Here is a 20,455-nt window from a genome sequence, read left to right as displayed (position 1 = left end):
TCTGTAAATCTTCACCCAAATCCTAATAAAAAAAAAAAATAAAATAAAATAAAAAAAAAGAAATGGTTTGAACAATGTCATGAAGACACATGGGAATTCAGAAGAAAACGAGACCATATTCCAGGTGCCCCTTCTGCCATCTTCGGAAAACACTAAAAAACCATTGCCCCGATTATGCAAATGTCTTAGCCATAATCAAAGACCTTGAGGGAATGACTCACTGGGCATGGGGGCTCAGGACCATAGTCTTGGCAGACACTAAGGTCAATTGGTATAACATAATCCACAAAGATAATGTTCTACATCCTACTTTGGTGAGTAGTGACTGGTATCTTAAAAGCTAGTGAGCAGTCATCTAAGGCGCAACTATTGGTCTGTAGCAAAATAAGTGAAGAAAAGCAAAAGCAAAAGCAAAGGCAGATGGAATCAATTAGTCCAAAGAACTAATGAACCCTAGCCTCTATTACAGCAGCTCTGGTGGCATAGTGCCTAAGGCACTTGACTGCTAACGATTGAAGGCTGGCGATTCAAATCCACCAGCCACTCCTCGGAAGGAAGGTTGGGCAATTTACTTCCATAGTGATACCACCTCAGAAACCCAGGGAGGGATTGCTATGAGTCAGGTCCGACTAGACAGCACATAATAACAACAAGACTTTACTAACCCGAGACTAGAAGAACTAGATGGTGCCCAGCTATCAATACTGACCGCTCTGACAGTGAGCACAATAGGAGGTCTCAGAATAGGAGAAAAACGTGAAACAAAACTAAAAATTATTAAAAAAAAAGAAAAGAAAAGAAAAAAAGAACAGGCTTACTGGCCTGATAGACTGCTGAAACCCCTGAGACTGTGGCCCTTAGACACCCTTCAATCCTGGAACTGAACTCATCCCCATGGCTCACCTGTCAGCCAAACAAAAGACAGGTCTATAAGGTGAACAGTAACACCTGGGAGGTATGCACTTGTTAGCCCAATCAACCATTCAAGATCAAGAGGGCAGCATTTACTCAGAGATGAAGCTCAGAAGGCAGGAAGGGACAGAAAAGAAGGACAAAGGGAAATGGTAAACACAGGAGGAAGGAGGAAGAGTGCTGTGACATGGTGGGGATTGCAATGAATGTCACAAAATGTGTATGGACTATTGAATGGAAAACCAATTTGCTCCATACACTTTCATCCAAATCACAGTAATAAATAAATAAACCATTGCCCCACGACGCAGGGGAAGAGACAGAAGAGAGTGCAGAACGACTCCCCAGGACTCTTTCCTGTGCCATTCTGCCTTTTGACCTTTCCCTCCAGCAGCAGGTCCAGACCAGGCTGTTCCGGGCCCTAGAGGGGTGGGAGTGGGAGCAAAAGCCTCCCTACACCCTTGTCGTACAGCCTTGCCTTTTCCTTCTGCCATCTTTCACTTTGCAGCTAGAAAGACACCTTAGAGGTAGGGAGAAACAGTCTAAACACTTCCTGATCTGACACATTGCTCCCCACCGCCTCTGTCCAGCCCTATCAACTCTGAGCCCAACACCATAATTTGGGGTTAAACAGGAAGGTCCTGCTTCTTATACAATTGTTTGAACTCTGCCCCAAATACATGGAAAAGTGTGTTTTGAGATTCAAGGCATCAATTGTTATATGTGGATGCCACATTTGCCAAAACACCCTGTTTTTGCATAACCTGCTTTTAAAAGAATACCTCAGTGGTCTTATGAGCACATTATGGGCTACTAGATATTCAAGAAGGAGCCCTTGTGGTACAGGGGTTAAGTACTCACCTGCTAACTGAAAGATCGGTAGTTCAATCCCACCAGCCTCTATGCAGGAGAAAGATATGGCAGTGTGCTCCTGCAAAGATTATAGCTTAGAGTCTCTATGGGGTAGTTCTGCTCTGTTCTATAGGTTTGCTGTTGGTTTGAATGATTCTAGGGAGTCACTGCAAGGTGCAAACAATTAATGTGCTCAGCTGTTAAGCAAAAGTTTGGAGGTTCGAAACTACCCAGAGGTATTTTACAAGAAAGGCCTGGCAGTCTACTTCTGAAAAATCAGCCACTGAAAACTAGCGTCAGACTCCATGGCAAGTGGTAGTGATTCAGGAGTCAAGCTTCATCCAAATTTCCATCTAAAATTTGCCAGAGGGTCACAATGGGAAATCAATCAGACCATAGATGTATTTTTATTTATTTATTTATTTTTGGCCAACACAGTATTGTTGCTGTAGTTGTTTTTATTGGATCTGAATGTCTACAGTAGGCCAAGGGTTCTACATTTCTCTAGACTTCTCACTTGCATTCAAACAAAGTATTTCACACATTTACCTAGGTTATCTGCCTAGATCCTACAGACTACTAAGTTTTCCTTAAGTCAGCCAGGAGTCCTCTGCTAGCCTTATGTGGGCAAAAACAAGTGGTTGACACAGCATTTTCTGATGAGGAAATAGTACAGGGTTTGGGGACAACTGTCATCTTCCCCTCACCCGCAGCCATACACTTTCCACCATATAAGCAAGCAGTCTGCAGCATCCTGGCCTAACAGCCTATGAATAGCACTTTTACAATTATAAACGTATATACCTGTTGCCGTTGAGTTAATTCTGACTTATAATGACCCTGTAGGACAAAACAGAACTGCTTGATAACGTTTCTCCTGTAATCCTTAGGAGCACAGACTACCAAATCCTTCTCCTACGGAGTGGCTGATAGGTTTGAACCACTGACCTTTTGGTTAGCAGCCTAGCACTTAACCACTGCACCACCAGGGATCCTTATAAATAAATAAATATATATATATCTCAAAACCAAACCCACTTTCATCAAGTCAATTCCAACTCATAGAGACCTCCATTGAGTTTCCAAGGCAGTAAATCTTTACAGAAGTAGATTGCTCCATCTTCCTTCTGTGGAGGCTGGTGGGTTTGAACTGCCAACCTTTTGGTTATCAAATGCCTTAAGGCACTGTACCACCAGAGCTCCTTTCTATAAGCATACATAGATATATAAATACACGTTATTAGGTGCTATCGAGTTGGTTTTGACTCATAGCAACCCTATGTATAACAGAATGAAATGTTGTAACTACTGTCAATCCACCTTGTTGAAGGTTTTCCCCTTTCTCACTGACCTTCTACTTTATACATATCCACTTATTAACACAGTCTACCATCTATCCATGAGGAAGCTCTGGTGGTGCAGTGCCTAAGCCATATGACTGCTAATCAGAAGACTGGCGGTTCAAACCCACCAGCCACTCCTCAGAAGGAAGATTGGGCAATCTATTTCCGTGGAGATACTGCCTTGGAAACCCAAGGAGGGGTCGCTATGAGTCAGACAGTTGTGAGTATGGCTTGGTTTTGGTATCTATCCATGAACAAATCGCCAGTTCGTGTTTCGGACAGACTCTGGTGTTTGGGAAGAAAAGTGGAAGTGAGAAAATTTTCACTGTATAGTTTTTGTATCATTTGAAATGTGTATCAGCTTTCTTGAACTACCCAATATTCTTTATCAGAACCCTAAGAATCCACTTGGAGGGCTTCCCCCCAACTGTAAATGCTCATCTTAGATTTTAGGACCCAGCTCAAATGTTCGCTTCTGTGGCGTCTTCCTCTTTCCTCCCGGCCAAAAGTAATCACTTTCTTCCATGCTCTCAACCCACTTCTTTAGACCTCTACCATGAGAATGTTACAGCCTTACTGGCAGGTGAGTTCTTGCCATTGGGATATGGTGTTATTTATTTCTATAAATCTAAGTAACGGTTCATAAGGAGCTCTGGTGGTTTAGTGGGTAAGGCATTTGGGTGCTAATCCAAGGTCAGTGGTTCAAACCTACCAGCTGCTCCGCAGAAGAATGATACAGCAATCTATTTCTGTAAACATTTACAGCCTTAGAAACCCAATGGGGGTCACTATGGGTCTGGATCAACTCAATGGCAGTGAGCATGTTTATTTATTTATTGTTTCTGGAGGCAACGGCTTATAGAAACACCCGCAATATCTGTTAAACAGACTCTACCATCGGCATCCTCACCCTTCCCACTTTGGGGTCACCACTGAAGCTCACTTTCACATAATTACACCTAAGATGAGCAGGTGAGGGATCACTCTTCAGGATTTTTATTCCCTGGGTACCATTATCCCCTGGGCATACAGCGCTGCCCAATAGCACTTTCTGTGTTGATGGGAAATGGTCTCTTCTTACTCCGTCTGATACACTGGCTGCTAACCCCACATGGATACTGAACATTGGAAATGTGGACAGTATCACTGAGGAACTGAATTATTAATTTTCTTTAAATAGCCCCATGGGGATAGTGGCTATTGTGCTGGACAGCTTGGTTCTACAGTTTTCTTCCTCTAGGGACAGCCTTACCTGCTGAACAATACAATCCTTAAGCATGTTTAATTTTCAAGCAATTTAGTTGAAACCAAGGCCAACAAAGTAGTTGTTTCTAACATAAAAATTCAGTTTATTTATCTGTTTATGACACAGTACACAAGAGGAAAAGTGTTTCACATCATAGAATTCATTTCCAACTCCTTGGAATGTTCATTTCTTTGGCTAAAACAAGAGAATAACCAGGAAAGCCAGGCAATACGTAGGCCACTAAAATAAGGAGGCGGGGAAAGGGAAGGGGGCAATGCTAATGTCATCCTCACAGGGATGGGCACAGGGCTATTAGTCGCAAGCTGATTTTCTAGAACTGTTAGCTGGCATAGGGAGCACCGTTTCTGGACGCTCGTGCCATCTTGGGCTTCAGTCATCTCCACCACACAGGTACAGCAACGCTTTCTGGTAGTCACCCTTGGTGTCTTGCTACAAATTGCCAAGGAGAACAAAGAAAGAGACTATCAGGAAAAAGACTCAGACTCTGCAATAACATGCAAGCTGGCCCAACCCAGAGCAGAGCTATTCCTACCCTAAAACAAAGGAATGACTCTGCAGGATCCCTGGAGACTCAAAGGCAGCCAAGGCCACACCCAAGCCATCATCACCAACTCTCTGGGGAATGTGGTCAGAGGCGGTACCTTGGGGAGACTTTCAAATCTCATTATTACTGCAAGGGTGGAGAGAACAGGAAGTACAGAGAATGTGGGTAACAGAATCCACTCTACTCCCGAGGCAGTGATGTCCTGCAAATGCCATCACTTTTCCCCCTCACCCTCACCCTTCCAGGCAGGATGGGGCTCTTTACTGCCCACTGCGCTGTTACTAAGTACATTCTGAAGGCCCATGGAAATAAGCTGGTGAGGAAACAATTCCTAAGAGTCTAACTACTCCCTAAACTTTAAACATATGACCTAATACATCTGGGTATACCAAACTACCTCTAAATTCTTAGTAACTACTGACATGTCTTTTGAAGTTTCATGTTCTTTTATAAAGGGAAATTGCAAAGCTAATCTAAACTATGCACAGAGGTACCAAAACAGAACTAGAATGCAATCATCCCTTGCACACCAACATTCCATCTATCCAAAACGGACAGAGACTAAATTGGTGGAAGACATGGGAATTCTGAGACAGAGCCCTTACAAGCTGCCAAGCCTAACACATATGATTTTTTTTAAGAAATGGAAATAATAAAATGTAATTGATCTTTGAAGTCTCTTCAAGATGTCAGCAAGATTTACAGGACTGTCATCATAAATAGCAATTTTCATTGTAGAAGAACAGAAGTGGGAAATAGAAAATATTTACCTGAATCTATACAAAATCTAGCATAAATCATAAAAGGATATTTTCAAAATAAATCCTTAATATTCACTAACTAGCATCTCTTCTCCAGATAATTAGAAAACAGGAAATCATCATGCTATTATCATCCAGACAGGCCACCTTCTCAGGGAACCTGGGGCCTCTGGGTAGCAGGGCAAGGCCAAAAGGACCTCAGGACGTACCTGGATGAAGTAGTACAGGGACTTGCCGTACTTTCTCTTGAATTCAGATCTAATTTTCAACATGTCCACTTCACTGCGGGAGACCATGATCCTAATCAGGACCTTATCACGAGTTCCCTTGCCCTGAAAGTGAAGTTGATATTCCAAGTTATAATTTACCGTTAATATTATCACAGTAAGGAGCTCTAGTAGCATAGTGCCTAAGGCACTTGACTGCTAACCAGAAGGCTGGCTGTTCAAACCCACCAGCCACTCCTCGGAAGAAGATGGGACAATGTACTTCTGTAGTGATACTGCCTTGACAATCCAAGGAGGGGTTGCTATGGGTCAGGGCTGACTCAACAGCACATAACAACAACATTATCATAGTAAAAGAAGTTCGTCAGTGTTTTCCTGCATATGGAACTAATCTAGAATCTTTGTGCTGCCCTCTAAGAGACTGCAAAGACAACAATGAAACTCTTTCCTTAGGAAAAATTAGTACATTAGAATGCCAAACACTTGAGGATTCAATGCACACAACCTCCACTTTGTGCATTCAATAAGCATAGAGTGAGCACCTACTATTGCAAGGCTCAGTTCAAGGATGCATACATAACAAAAGATTCCTGATTCTCAAGGGCTTACAGAGGACATATGCCAACACATTTTTTATTGTTACTCTATGCCATTTTGAGTGGTATGAGCAGTCACGACCAATAAATTTACTTCCAGAGCCTCAGACTAGAAGTCCCAAGGAAGGAGTCATAGTTGATATGGATCCTGAGAACAGGTGGGAGAGAGGGAGGTTCAGAAGGCAAGGTGATCCAAAAAGTGACAAAGGTATGGAAGCCCGAGAGCAGAGGTCTGTCTGAGGCATGGAAAATGGGATGTGGGAAGATATGGCTCACTGAAGGATGAAAACAGAAGAAAGTTCAACTGGGATCAGACTGTAGAGGGCTTTGAATAGTGGACCAAGGAATTTAAACCCTGGGAGGCAAAACTATAGGAATGGCTTTGGAGTCAGACAGACCCAGGTTCAAATCTGGCTATAGAACCTCAAGTAAGCTGAAGGCGAGTTCCAATTTCTTCACTTAGAAGAGAATATACTGGCTTCATAGGTTTTTTGTCACGATTTAATGGGAAGAGAATAATACCAGCTTCATAGGTTTTTTGTCATGATTTAATGAGACCCCTCATGTAAAGTGAGTAGCACAATGTCTACTGCATTTGTTTGCCACTGAGTCAGTTTCAACTTATTGCAATACCACGTAACAGAGTAAAACTGCCTTTTAGGATTTTCTTGACTGTAATCTTTATGGAAGCAGATTGCCAGGTCTTTCTCCCACAGAGCCACTGGGTGGGGTTCAACGTGCCAACTTTTCAGTTGGCAGCTGAGCACTTAACCATTGCACCACCAGGGCTCCTTCATCTATTGCATAGTGAGAAATTTCATGAGAAACTTAATAATCTCTCCCTTCCTTGCTTGTCTTTACTCTGGGGATCATAGGAGGATATCTCTGAAAAGACTTGAACTTGATTACTATCTAGCATTTTCTCTCTTCCATGGTACTTTATTTTCTACATGTACACATGTTCAAGTAGTTGTGTGGTAGAGGGTAGATTTGTGTTTCTCTCACCTGTCAAATACAACCACAGCTGACTAGTGGGCTCCTGCATCTGGACATTGGAGTCCCCCCATCAACTCACTAATTACTACTTTCCAAAACCTCACAGGAGACTTGGGTTGGATCACAAAGGAAAGCCAACCATCCTTACCTTCATGGAGTCATATAGTCGATCAGCAAAATACAGGGGCTTGTTCTGGATACACTGGACTATGGAGAGAAAGAAGGTGGTCAGGGGGCAGCTGCTCCTCTCTCCTCAACCAATGGGAGGAGACTCCCTGACTTCTGCACACAAACCAGAAATGACTTGACACAACAGAGATGGACTGCAAAATGGAAAAGGCCCAGGAAAAACTGGAAACCCTCTAAAATACTGAGCTTCCCTGCGGCTTTAAACCAGGGGACTCTTGAGGGCTGCAGAAACCCAAATGGCAATGTGAGTTTCACCAATGGATCTTTTTTAAAAAAAAAAAAAAAAATCTTATTCTACCCTCGCAACTCTCCATTCTATCGATTTCAGCCCTTCCTCAGTTTTATATCATCATATTTATATAGTTAAGCTTATAAAACCAACCAAATTATGTACAGAAGCCACCCCTCCCAAGCCACTTGGGTTAACAGGATGGCCATTCATTCCTTCAGTTTCAGCACTGTTTACAGGAAGCTAATGTCCACTAGGGATGCATGGGCCATAGTTGCTTACCCAGGTTCAGGAAAGCATTTTCCAAGTCTCCTTTGACTTCCTTCTTGATGCTCTCCAACATGTCATAAGGACTGTAGCTCTTGTACCTTTCAAATACTAAGGAAAAGCAACACATAATTAGAAGAGCAAAGCTTCAAGTCAAAGCTGCCAGTGGTCACCCACACAGTTATGTGCCATGATAAAAAATTAGAAGATTATAGCATCCTAGAAAGTGAAGGATTGCCATGGTGGACCAGAGCTGACATTCCACCAGTCTGCCCTGGAACAGCCATACCAGCATCTGTTCTAACAAGCCATCCATCCATCCCAAATGGCACTGCCCAGACCCCTTATTCTGACCCCCTCCCCTGAGTGAAGCCCACTCTAACTGGAAGGCATGAGAAACAGTATACAGCAACCAGAAAAATTACTACTTCAACAAAGATGGTAGGATAAAATGATCCGCAAGCAAGAAGGGGTAGCAAGCTAAACACACACCAAATAAGGAATATATTTTGAGAACAGAAAGATTCAAAATGGGAAAGGCATATGAATGGACTAGGTGAGGCTATGGGAGTGCAGAGGGGAGAGTGAACCATGTCTGGAAGGCCCTTGCTCTACCACACACACCTGGACAGTGTGGACCACCATGCATTTTAGCTCATAAGTTCACAAACCTCCTCAGCACAGCCCCTACCTTTCTGGAGGTGGCACACACTCCGTTCGGTCATGATGCTGATCCACTTGGGAACATCAGTTCCTTTCCTCTTCACTCCAGCATCATAGAGATCCTACGAGCAGAACCAACCAGGAAAGTTAACTACGGTATCCAGAGCAAGGTCATAAAAATTTCATGTTAAAAAGCCAAACACCTATACATTCATTCAAAAATGCCAAAGAAAAATTAATGATTACACTGCATATGTGGACAAAAATGCACCATTTAGGTCAGAAAGTCTTGATCACAAACAATCTTCCTGAGGCATAGACAGGTACAATAGGAGATAGCACATTCTTCAAGGTGGGTGGTATTCAAATCTCCTTCCCTGACCAGGAAAGGACCAAGGGCTTCTATTCACATAAAGAAGAACAAGTGAATGTTCATTAACACATCTGGCCCTCCTCCCTCTTGGCCCTTTTAAGTAGCAGACAAGCTAATGGTCATTTACAGAAATCAGACATAGGTCAGACGCCTGCACTCAAGCTTGGCAGAGACTCAGGAAACCATGGAGCTGGAAAGGAAAATGTTCCAATTTCAGTATCAATTTTTGGAAAATTTAGGGGTCATAAGTAAGATTAAGGAGCCCCAGTGGTGCAGTGGTTAGGCACTCAGCTGCTAATCAAAAGGTCAGTAGTTTGAACCAGCCAGTTCCAGGAGAAAGATGTGGCATTCTGCTTCTGTAAAGATTTACAGCCTTGGAAACCCTATGGGGCAGTTCTACTCTGTCCTATAGGGATGCTATGAATTGGAATCAACTTCCATAGAGTGTTGTTTTGTTTGTTTGGTATAAGACAGACTAGGAATGACAGGAAGTGAAGGAAGAAGAAAGATTCATGCATGGGTACCTAATCATTCAGGGCCTCTCCACTAGTTGGAAACTCAACTTTCATCACTTTATTCAAAACCCTTCTCCACCTCCTGTTAAAGGTACAATGTGAAATAGATTGAAGTTTAAAATGAAAATGAATTTAAATTAATTTTGTCCTGAAACTCTTACGAAATGGTTTGAGAAAACTGTTGACCTTCTGGGAACGAAACATGGTTCACAGCAAACTCAATCAACTTAACAAGCAGTTCTCAATCATTACAGAACTAGAATTTTCAAAAGTTCTATTCAGCCAGAAAAGAAGGAAAGGCCCCTGCCACTCCCCTGTTCCCCCACCACAATGGCGCAGTAAGCCTTCCCGTGTCTGACTGTGCCTTCGCCATCTTCTCCTGCTTCTCCATGCTGTTTACACTGAGTGTTCATTTCAAGAAAATGCATACCAATGTGCACAGCCCAACCACATGCTGAAGAAACTGGTACTTTCCATAGAAGCAAAACCTAAGTGGGCTTATGAGTCAGGTATTGAAGCTCTTCTCCACACCAGCATCACAAAGGAAGTACCTTATAGTAAGTATTGCTCCCAAAAAGTAAAAATAGAACTCATGTTTCAAGACTACGATGTTTTTAAAATATGCTCACATAAGCTCTGACCTGCTGCCCAGTGGTGGAGCCCAGTTCTTCTCCCATTGCCTGTGGGTAGACTTAGTGACTCACTTTTGTCTAACAAATAGAATTGGAGGAAGTAATGGTGTGTGACTATTAAGATTAGTTCTTAAGAGGCTCTATGGCCTCTGTCTTGCTTTCTCTCTTAAGATTTCTGGCTCTGGAGAAGCCAGCTGCCATGTTGTCAGGATACTTGGCAACCTCACAGCAAGACCCACATGCAGAGGAACTAAAGTCTCCTGCCAACAGTCACATGGGTGAACCCTCTTGGGGGTAGATCCTCCCAACCTAGTCAAGCCTTCAGTAACTGCAGCTCTGACAAACATTGTGTCTATAACTTCACAGGAGATGACCCTAACCCAGAACCCCCCAGCTAAGCCACTCCCAAATTCCTGACCCACAGAAATTGTAAGATAATCAATGTTTATTGTTTTAAGTCCCTAAGCTTGGGGTCAGTGTGTTACACGGTAAGAAATTTAGAAAACAGAATCTCAAACCAGGAAGCTTGGCACTTACCCGGGCATCTTGGTCAATCAGTTCATAATCAATAACAGAGCCATCCTCTGCTCTTCTACCCTGCAGGGAAAAGAAAACTATTAAGAGCATGAATAATGTATTTCTTTGTATAATTAAAATGGGAAATAGAAGCCATTATTTAATTATTTAACACCACTTAACTTTTTTCTTTTCTTAGAAGCTTGGCAAGACCAAGGAATGGTAACATAGTTGAGGCAGTGAAGTAGGAGGCTGGGCCTCACCATCCTTCATCTATTCCTGGGCTAAGCACCTTACAGACCCCACACCCACTCAAAATAAAGGCTAATGACATTTGGTTCCTACCCTCAGAGAGTTTACAATTCAAATGGAGAAATAATCATGGAACAAATGGTAAAGCAATACAATAATCTATGGCACTTAGAAGGGAAAAATCTGTCAGACAGTATAGTCGGGAAAGTGGGACAAGGCTTTAGCTGAACCGTGAAAGGTGAGTCCAATGAGGCTAGTAAAGAGGAGGGGGATAAGGACATCCTGCGCAAGAGGAACAGCACACACAGGGGCAGAACACGCTCGCAGGTGAGGTGCTACCAGGGGAAGCAGAAGGTGAGCACTGGAGAATCTGAGGGAAGAAGATTAAGTTAGGGAGGTGGTTCAGGGTACAGAGGGCCTCTACAGATCATTGACAGCATACATTTGATGTGACAGAAAAAGGTTTCAATCAGGGAAGTGAAAGGATGAAAATGCATTTTTAAGAAGATCTTTAGATGGCAATACACAGGGTAGATGGCAGATGAAAAGAGAGATGAGAGCCAAGGAGAACGGCATGGGAATTGTTACAGTAATGGAGACGTGAGGGAGCAGCCATTAATCTCTTGTCATCAGGGTGACTGGAGAAAAGTTACCGTCCCTATGCTGGAATGTAGGGAGCTCTGATGACGCAATGGTTAAGTGCTTGGCTGCCACAGAAAAGGTTGGCTTTTCCAACCGACCCATTGTTCCCATGGGAGAAAGATGTAGAAATCTGTTCCTGTAAAGATTACAGCCCGGAAAACCCAACGGGGCTGTTCTAGTGTGTCACATGAGATCACTATGTCAAAATAGACTCAAAGGCACCTAACAACAACAGTAACCCTCAGCATATAGGCGTTAAATTGCTCATGGGTCAGAAATCAGACTCAGGGAGGACATGCCTTTCATCCATGCTGATGTGTTAATGTGAGCACACAGCTCCACAAAGACCTCTGCATCCAGGCAAAGGAAAGCATGGACACATCCTCCCATAAGAAGTAAGAACTGGGGAGAAACAAGAGTCATTTTCCACCAGGTCTTGTGTGACCACAGACAGAGGCAATGTGACCTTCCTTAAGTCACATGGAGAAGGCTTCCATCTAAATCCAGGCCAGGACTTGAGAGCTGCCTACTCCTCCCCTGGCCTCCAAAGTCCACTTGCCCATGAGGTTTTCCAGGATAAGAAATCCTATTACACAAAAATGACAACTCTGCAGTGACGGTGGAAACCCACTGTCGGAAATGCAGCGGAATTTCTGATGTAGGCACAGAGGATTTGGTTAATTCGCTCCCAAATATAAAATGAGGTATGTGACTTGTCTTGAGAGGAAGCAAAAGCAAAGAAATTAATGGAGGAACCAACCTTTGCAAGGGCAACCATCAGCTTGCGGAAGTCCCCAGATGTGTCAGAAACAATGTCCTTCTCCAGGTCAGTCTTGTACACTTAGAAAACAACACATGTGGTTTTATCCTTCCTGCCTGGACAGCCAACTGCCTACCCACCCCACTAACTCCATCCTCACCAAGACTCTGAAAAGCAGCAAAGGCTGTGTCAACACAGATGTATCCATACTCCTTAACCCCAAACAGAAGGTGGAATTGCTAGAACTATTTTTTTTGTGCTCATGAAATCCAAATCAGTGTCATTACCACTGACAAGGGACAGACAGGGTTGGATCAAATCAAGGATTGGGAGCTCTGATAGCTTAGTGCCTAAGGCACCTGACTGCTAACCAGAAGGCTGGCGGTTCAAACCCACCAGCCACTCCTCGGAAGGACAATGGGGCAACCTACTTCTGTAGTGATACTGCCTCGGAAACCCAAGGAGGGGTCGCTATGAGTTGGATCCGACTCGAGGGCACATAACAACAACAACAAATCAAGGATCCTAAAGTTTGTCATTGATCAATGGCCTCTTTTGTAGCCAAATCACTGGTTCCCAACTTTTTGACTATGCAGATTCATTTTGAACACAAAAAAATTTGGAGGGCTATGCACAACACATCTACATGCATGTCATTGGGCCTTTATTATGTACTGATTGTGTCCATCTACAATGGCAAAAAGCTAGGAAGAAATACTACTTTTGAATGAATTTGTATTTTATTATTGAAAATAGCATCAATATTGAAGTGTGGAAACACATACTCATGCAAGCTGTATTATTGATTCCACCCATAGCCCCTATGCTGTTTGGGGCACATAGGTCCACACACCACTTCTCAATTTTCCACAGACCAGTGCTGGGAATTTCTGAAGCAGAGACCGAGCAATAGTCAATAAATGAAATCCACGTACTATCTTTTCCTTTTCCTTTTTTTTAAATAAATAAATAAACAAACATTGTTTTCTCTCCTTTTCCTCCTGTCTACCCTTTTTAAAGCAGTTCCAGTGGGATGTGATCAAAATCTAGGCAATGAGGAGGTAAAGGAGAAGGACCTGGATCACGGCAAACAGCCCCTGGACAGTCAAGATGGAGGCATTCCTACAGTTAGGTGCTCAGCTGATAACCAAAAGGTGCGGAGTTGAACCTGCAACTCTGTGCAAGAAAGACCTACTGATCTGCTCCCATAAAGATTACAGTCTAGGAAATTCTATGGGGCAGTTCTACTCCACCCCATTAGTTAGAATCAACTCGACGGCACCTAAAAACACAACGTAATTTAGGCATCTTTTCCCACACTAATCCAGGCAGCCATGATGGACTTGCAGAAATTGGGATGAGAGGATTAATCACAGAAACAAGGTTACTCACTTTCCTTGTAGACTCTGTTAATTTCCTGCAGCTCCTGGTTGGTCCTCGAGCAGATGATCTCGATGAGGGAGTCCTCATCAGTCCCCAGCCCCTGTGAACCAGACAGCGTGGCAATCAGCAGGGACAAGTCCTTCTTGCCATTAGCCTACTTCTCTGATCTCCATCAAGTAAATTGCAAATGTGGACAGGGTCTGTTAGCATTCTCCTTTCTATATTCCCACTGGGATATCAGTACTATATTTCTCGGCAGGAAGTCATGTTATTTTCTATTCCTTAAAAATTACCTCACCAGAATACATTATGGTATAGATTGCCATGTTTGAGTTCAAATATGTAAAAAAGAAAGAAAGTGAATGGGAAGAGGCAGAAATGAAATATACAAAAATGTTAAAAGTAGGTGCCTTTCGCTGACACATCTATAAAGTGGAGGTGATTTTTCTTTTTCGAGCTTTTCCGTATTTCTCAATGTTCATAATGATCATTTATTTATCTTTATTTTAAAAGATGGGAAATAATTTTCTGAACAATTCTTCAAATTTAAAACAAAGGAACATAAAAATTTTATGTAGTCATTTGCAGCCAGCATTGCTAGACTAGAATAAGCCTTTTCAGCAGGGAAAGGTACAGATAAAATAAAAATTTTAGTTTCAACTCCTTTGAAATGTAAAATTGGGTTAATGTTAAAAATTTCATACTTGTACTTACACTTTTGCTTGATTATTATGCGCTCTTCAGGCATTTTAGGGAAGCAAAAGGAAATAATGAAGTGCCAAATAAACCTAGACACCAAAACTTTATTAAGGATTTGATGGGCAATGTATTCAAATTTAATATATACACTTTAGAGTGTGCCAGATAGCACGAAAAGACTCAATGAAACATGTATTTCAAAGCTGGCTTCATGATCAAAGTCAAGATTTAATAATCAGGATTCTCTAATACTTGTCTTTCTGAATATGGAAATAACACTTTGAACTAAGTAGAATTACAACTGTTTAAAATGTAAATCAATTATAAGGTGTTAATACAATAAGAAACTTACTTATCCACATGAAAAGTGTGTCAGCTATTAATTACACTTATTAAGCATTTATATGCCCCTGAAAGAGTGGTTTGTATAATATAAAGTAAACCTCAGGTCAATGGTTAATTTTGAATTTTATTCTTAATATAATCTATGAGCCAATGCCTCTTCTTTCAGAGTTTTAATCACGACCTGTAGAGGTTCTGACAAAAGGAAAACTTCTCTCCTTGCTAACAAAAGGTCCACACAACATTCTATACAAATGTTACAAAATGACTACCAAATGCCTTCAAATATCTTCAGAGGGGCAGTTTCTTCAAGCTCAAGGTTGATGGAAATACAGTCTAAAAATAACTCATGCATTGAACGAAATGCTATATCCTGACGTTGTAGACATGTAAGACAACATACAGCAATATAAGGTCTGCTTCTTTCCATCAATGACATATCAGTGTTAATATCTGTGAATTCTAAGTGGTTTTATTTCTATATTCAAAAGTGACCTTGGCAATTTCCAAAACCTGGTCCTAGCTCTACACAGACTGCCTACAATTCCTATCACAAGGGCAAGCAACTTCTACTATAACGTAAGGTAGATACTGCCACTGATACTGCCAAAAGTCAAAATGGACTTTTTTAAAAGCATAGTTCAGTTATGTCACTTCAAGCTTTATGGATTTCATGAGGGTACTCAACTGGGATAGCTAATGGAAGAGCTGGCACAAAGTCAGAGATTGAGCAGTTAAAGCACCTTTCATTGGGTCCAGTTACACAGATTCAAACAAATCCATTTCAAGTCACTAATACCTAGTAACAGATACTCATAAAATCACATGAATCCATGAATCACAACTAAACAGAGTCTTGACAAAAATAAGATCAAATGATCTGAAGTGCTGATGGTCAGGAGAAAGCTCAGAGAGGGCAGCTCAACTTTGGCCCCAACATTTCCAAAGCTCAGTTTTCAGGGTTATCTCCATCAAGCAGAATCATTAAGTGTTGTTGACAGTTTCTCGTTCTTAATCTTAACTTCCCTGCAGTAGAGTCTGTGTAGGAAACTCAGAGGAGGTCACTCAAGTAAACTGAGCAAAGCTTGGACTGAGCTGAATAACAGGGAAGAAAGCTTTCACAACAAACCTTTCAGTAGCCCTGAGCTATCCAATTTGAGCCCCAGAAATGCTCAGCATGTTAAGCTGCCTCACTCGCAAGTTACTCTCTGGGGAAAGGAGTGACAACTGAACTGTGACATTAGCTCTGGTGACAACCTGGTCTCTTTATAATTCAGGAGCAGTGGCATCACAAAAAATGTACTCAAAATAACTGAAATCAGAAATAGGGCTTTTCTCCCCACTGTTATAGCTGTACCCAGTTATGTCGGTAGAGGGCAGTATCAGATTATTAAAAATGTTTCATGCAGTCTATGGAAAGGTTGCATTGGCCTTGCTGTAACAAGTCTTTATGTTTATGCATCCATTACAATTATATAATATTTGATGTTTTAGATAGGTACAAAATCCGAGGAATTTCCAACCTGGAGTTTCTACTATCTTAACTTAGCCTAGGAGTCATGTTCATTAATAACTTTGCAAAAGACAATCACAAAAGATGTAGTCTCTGCTACAACACTTTGAATAAAATACAGGTACCATCCATGATCTGAAATCACCCCTTTGGTGTTCTACACTTTGATGTTCTGATTTTGCCCAAACCTGAATCAAACAGTGACAGAGGATCAGGAGAAGAAATGTCCACACAATCATGGGCAGAATTTGCAAGTTTCCTTTAACAAGAACCATGAATTTCACTTGTGCCTTAACATCACAACATATCTTTTAAAGGAGGAAGTGTAATCAAGGAAGTAGTTTTCCAAATGGTGTTCCAATTGCCCAGGTGCCAAGCAGTAGCAGCTGGTAACTGACTTCTCAGCATCATGAAATTTCTTTACAGTTTTAAAAAAAGTAATTGAAATATTTTTGGTACAAATCCTGAGACTTATAGCTGCAGTTCATTTAAAAAGAAAAAAAAAAAAAAGCTTCCAAATGAGAATTCAACAAAACTGAAAATCACCTAATTACACTCAGAAAGCTGTAATTCACTGATATTAATGGCAGATTTGACAGAGATTAAATCTCACACGTGTTTACCTTCATGGATGCTTTCAGCTCAGAAGCATCATACTGAGCAGGTGTCTTCAATAGGCCCAAAATCACCGTCTCCAGGTGGCCAGATAAGGCTGACTTTAGGGCCGATGCAAGTTCCTGTAGAGAAACAGATAATCCCATGGAAAATGTGACTTGGTGGGTCACCAATACTCACTGCAAAATCCATGCATAAAACAAAACAGAAGTCTATTTATACAACAGGTTGGGATTCTTTGACCACTCTAGGGTCTTGGGTCCAACGACTCTTCAACTGTATTACCTTCAACAGACCCAGATGCCAGAGACCTGAAGTTGAGACTTTCTTCAACAAACCCCTTAAAATCCAAGCTGATGTTGCCTTCTCCCCCAGTCATTAAAAGGAAGCCAGAGTAGTGTGCAGCTCCTCAGAAGGCTCGGCATGTGAGGGCACTTTATTTACAACATGCACGGAAATCTTAATACCCCGTGGAAGGCAGGGGAGATGGTTAGAACAGGTAGCCTCCCAGGAAGCAAAGCCCTTGTGGCCTTCTGATGTCATCTTGTAAAAGATGCTTATCCAAGAGTGGCTCTTGAATGTCTCCAGAAGGAACCGATGGCCCTAAGATGGCCGGAAGCAGCATCATGAAGCTGTGTTTGTAAAACACTTCATGTGAGACTGAGAACACATCAATTTGGCCTAACTACATTTGGATGGTGGTAATGGAGATGATGAGGAACTAAAGACCTTTGATTACCCCCTTGACTTCCTCACTACAGATTATTTCTATGACTGTCAACACAGATTTTGTCAGAGGTCTGAGTCGCCACTCATGTAGGTACAGAGATAACCCAATCCAGTGCAGCTTTTAATGATGCTTCCTTGGGGATTAAACTTGCTCCAAGACACAGGCAACCCACAGCACTGGGTGTGACTGGTATCTCCCATTATAATCATTTTCTTCTTTGTCTTTACTTCTTCCCACCTCTTCTCTCTTTTCTTTCTCTCCTGCTTTCCAACAACATACCATAGTATCTACAATGTTTAGCTCCTTGAGGTATTTGCAGGTTATAAGAGGTGATCTGCAACTTGCCTCAAGGAGAATCTTCCAGAATCATTCATCGATGTCAAGAATGTTAGAAATTACATGGATCTTAGAAATCATCTGGCCCAACCCTTTAGCCACCTGCTTTCTCCTACTCCTGATGTTCTAGTAAAACACAACATTTACAATGGGACTTTAAAAGCAACACCTCCCAGTTATACCACCACTTTTCCAATTTGGAACTTTGAGGTCAGCTAATTCTAAACTTAGTGTACACTGGACCCTGCCCTCTACCATTCTCACCCCACCCTAAACTTAGCTCAAATCTCAAATAGCATTTGGGCACCTACGGATTTCTTCCACTTCTTTGGGAAGTCAAAGTTATAAACTCCTTAGGGGCATTTCAATTCCTATTTCTCACACCTTCTAGCACAGGGCTCTGCACTTAACAGAAAGTCAAGAAACATCTGATTAATGAAACATAACCAATATGGACGAACCTGGCATCTGCTTGAATGTGAAAGTTTTCTCTCCCAGCCCTTCTGCACTTCTATGAGCTATGCCTGTACTCTCTAACCTCATCACCTTAAAACCCAGGCAACTGTCTTCCATTTCTCTAAAGCTTCTCAACAACACAGGACTTTCTACTTTACCTTGCAAACAAGTCATTTGATACAGTAAGGTTCTGCTTCCAACATTTCCTTCAGATAGGATCTTGGGTAATTTATATATCTCTCTGTAAAAGATGATAATGTTCCTTGATCCAAAGCTGAGCGACATCAAGGATCAGTTGGGCAGTGAGCTATCCTTATCCCCAGCTGGTGAGGTCACTGAACTGGAGCATGAATCTTCCTTCCAAGACGGTATGTGAAAGTTTTGTTCTCTCTCTATGGAATGTGAAATCGAGATCTAGGCTTCTCTATTTGCGTATACCCCCATAAGCCCAAGTGTGTCCCAAGGCCACACTCTGTAAGTGACAGCTGAAGGAGCAATTACAGGTATAGTTTCAAAGAGGTGGGCCTTCTGTTCCAACTGGGGCTTGGCTCTGTCAGCTCTCAAATCCTTTCTGGAAGCTGGAGAGATAAAATATTCCCCTCTATGCCTCACTACAGAAGATTAATATAAATCTAGTCAGAAGGAGAATGTTAATGCACATGGATGAAAGAAGCCAGATGCTTTCCTATTTATGTCCTTTCCAACTATTTCAGAGGGGGAGCTGTATCAGGGCTTGACCTACAACTAGCAGGACATTGGTGGTCAGTTCTACGCCAACTGGAGGCAAAAATATCTCAGGAAGGACCAGAATTCTTCCAGCTCACTTCCACTGTGGCTACAGTGAAACCCCCAAGTCAAATGAGAGCTGTAGGAAGCCACGCTTACTGCACTGTCCAAGAATAAATCAAAAGCTTTAAATAGCAAGAAGTTAAAAATAAAGCAGCAAGTCCTTAAAAATAAAATTTCCTAACACTGCGACAAAATAAAGGATGAACAAGCACTGGGTTGTTCGTTTGCCACCAGTGGACAAGCAAGGGAAAAAGTACACAAAGTCTCTTTAAAGAGTGGGCGCATGGCCTGTTGAAGATAACTTGGTAGACCAAATGAACTACCAACTCAGCTCATTTGTTAACAGTGCTCTTCAGAATTCAAGTGTATTTTTTAAGAATAAGAGGAGTGTGTCAGGATCAATACTCAGAGGTAAGTGTCATAAGATTAAATTATAGACATCTTATTAAGAGTCAGCAGAAGGCATGAGTTGCTACATGTAGAGAGCTTAATATGGTAACTGGCACAAAATAAGCACTCAATAAATGCTACTTGTAGTGGGTGTAACGGTAGCCCCCCCCCTCAAAAAAAAGATATGTCCATATCCTAACCCCTAGAATTTGTGAAAGTGATGTTATTTGGGAAAAGGGCCTTTGCAGATGTAATTAAGGATCTCAAGATGAGATTATCTTATCTAGTTTGTCCAAGGGAGCTCTGGTAGCATAGTGGCTAAAGGCAATTGACTGCTAACCAGAGGGCTGGCGGTTCAAATCCACCAGCAACTCCTCGGAAGGAAGATGGGGCAATCTACTTCCATAGTGATACTGCCTCGGAAACCCAAGGAGGGGTCGCTATGAGTCGCGTCCGACTCGACAGCACGTAACAACAACGAGTTTGTCCAAGTGGGCACTAAATCCATTATTGAGTGTATTGCTAAGAAACAGAAGATGAGAAGCCACTCAGAAGAGAAGGCCTAGTGAAGGTGGAGGTAGAGACTGAAGTTATGCAGCCAAGGAACTCAGGGAGCCACCAGAAGCTGGAAGAGGCAGGGATGATTTCTTTCCTAGATTCCTTCAG

General features: G+C 42.0%; 1 protein-coding gene across 1 annotated transcript in view; it reads right to left on the bottom strand.

Annotated features, from left to right (window-relative positions):
• Positions 1–4,743: 4,743 nt before the first annotated feature.
• ANXA2 (annexin A2) overlaps positions 4,744–20,455 on the bottom strand; it is a 40,795-nt gene continuing 25,083 nt past the window's right edge. The window contains exons 4-12 of the mRNA XM_007958300.2: positions 17,097–17,210; positions 13,929–14,019; positions 12,537–12,616; positions 10,904–10,963; positions 8,875–8,968; positions 8,199–8,294; positions 7,647–7,705; positions 5,889–6,011; positions 4,744–4,803 (exon numbers count right to left, since the gene is read on the bottom strand). Coding sequence (XP_007956491.1) covers positions 4,744–4,803; positions 5,889–6,011; positions 7,647–7,705; positions 8,199–8,294; positions 8,875–8,968; positions 10,904–10,963; positions 12,537–12,616; positions 13,929–14,019; positions 17,097–17,210 — 777 coding nt within the window. The remainder of the gene's footprint in view (positions 4,804–5,888; positions 6,012–7,646; positions 7,706–8,198; positions 8,295–8,874; positions 8,969–10,903; positions 10,964–12,536; positions 12,617–13,928; positions 14,020–17,096; positions 17,211–20,455) is intronic.

Source organism: Orycteropus afer, unplaced genomic scaffold (genome assembly GCF_000298275.1).
Source record: "Orycteropus afer afer isolate SDZICR_OR568_19922 unplaced genomic scaffold, OryAfe1.0 scaffold00015, whole genome shotgun sequence".
Classification (NCBI taxonomy): Eukaryota; Metazoa; Chordata; class Mammalia; order Tubulidentata; family Orycteropodidae; genus Orycteropus; species Orycteropus afer.
This window is presented reverse-complemented; position numbering and strand designations above follow the sequence as displayed.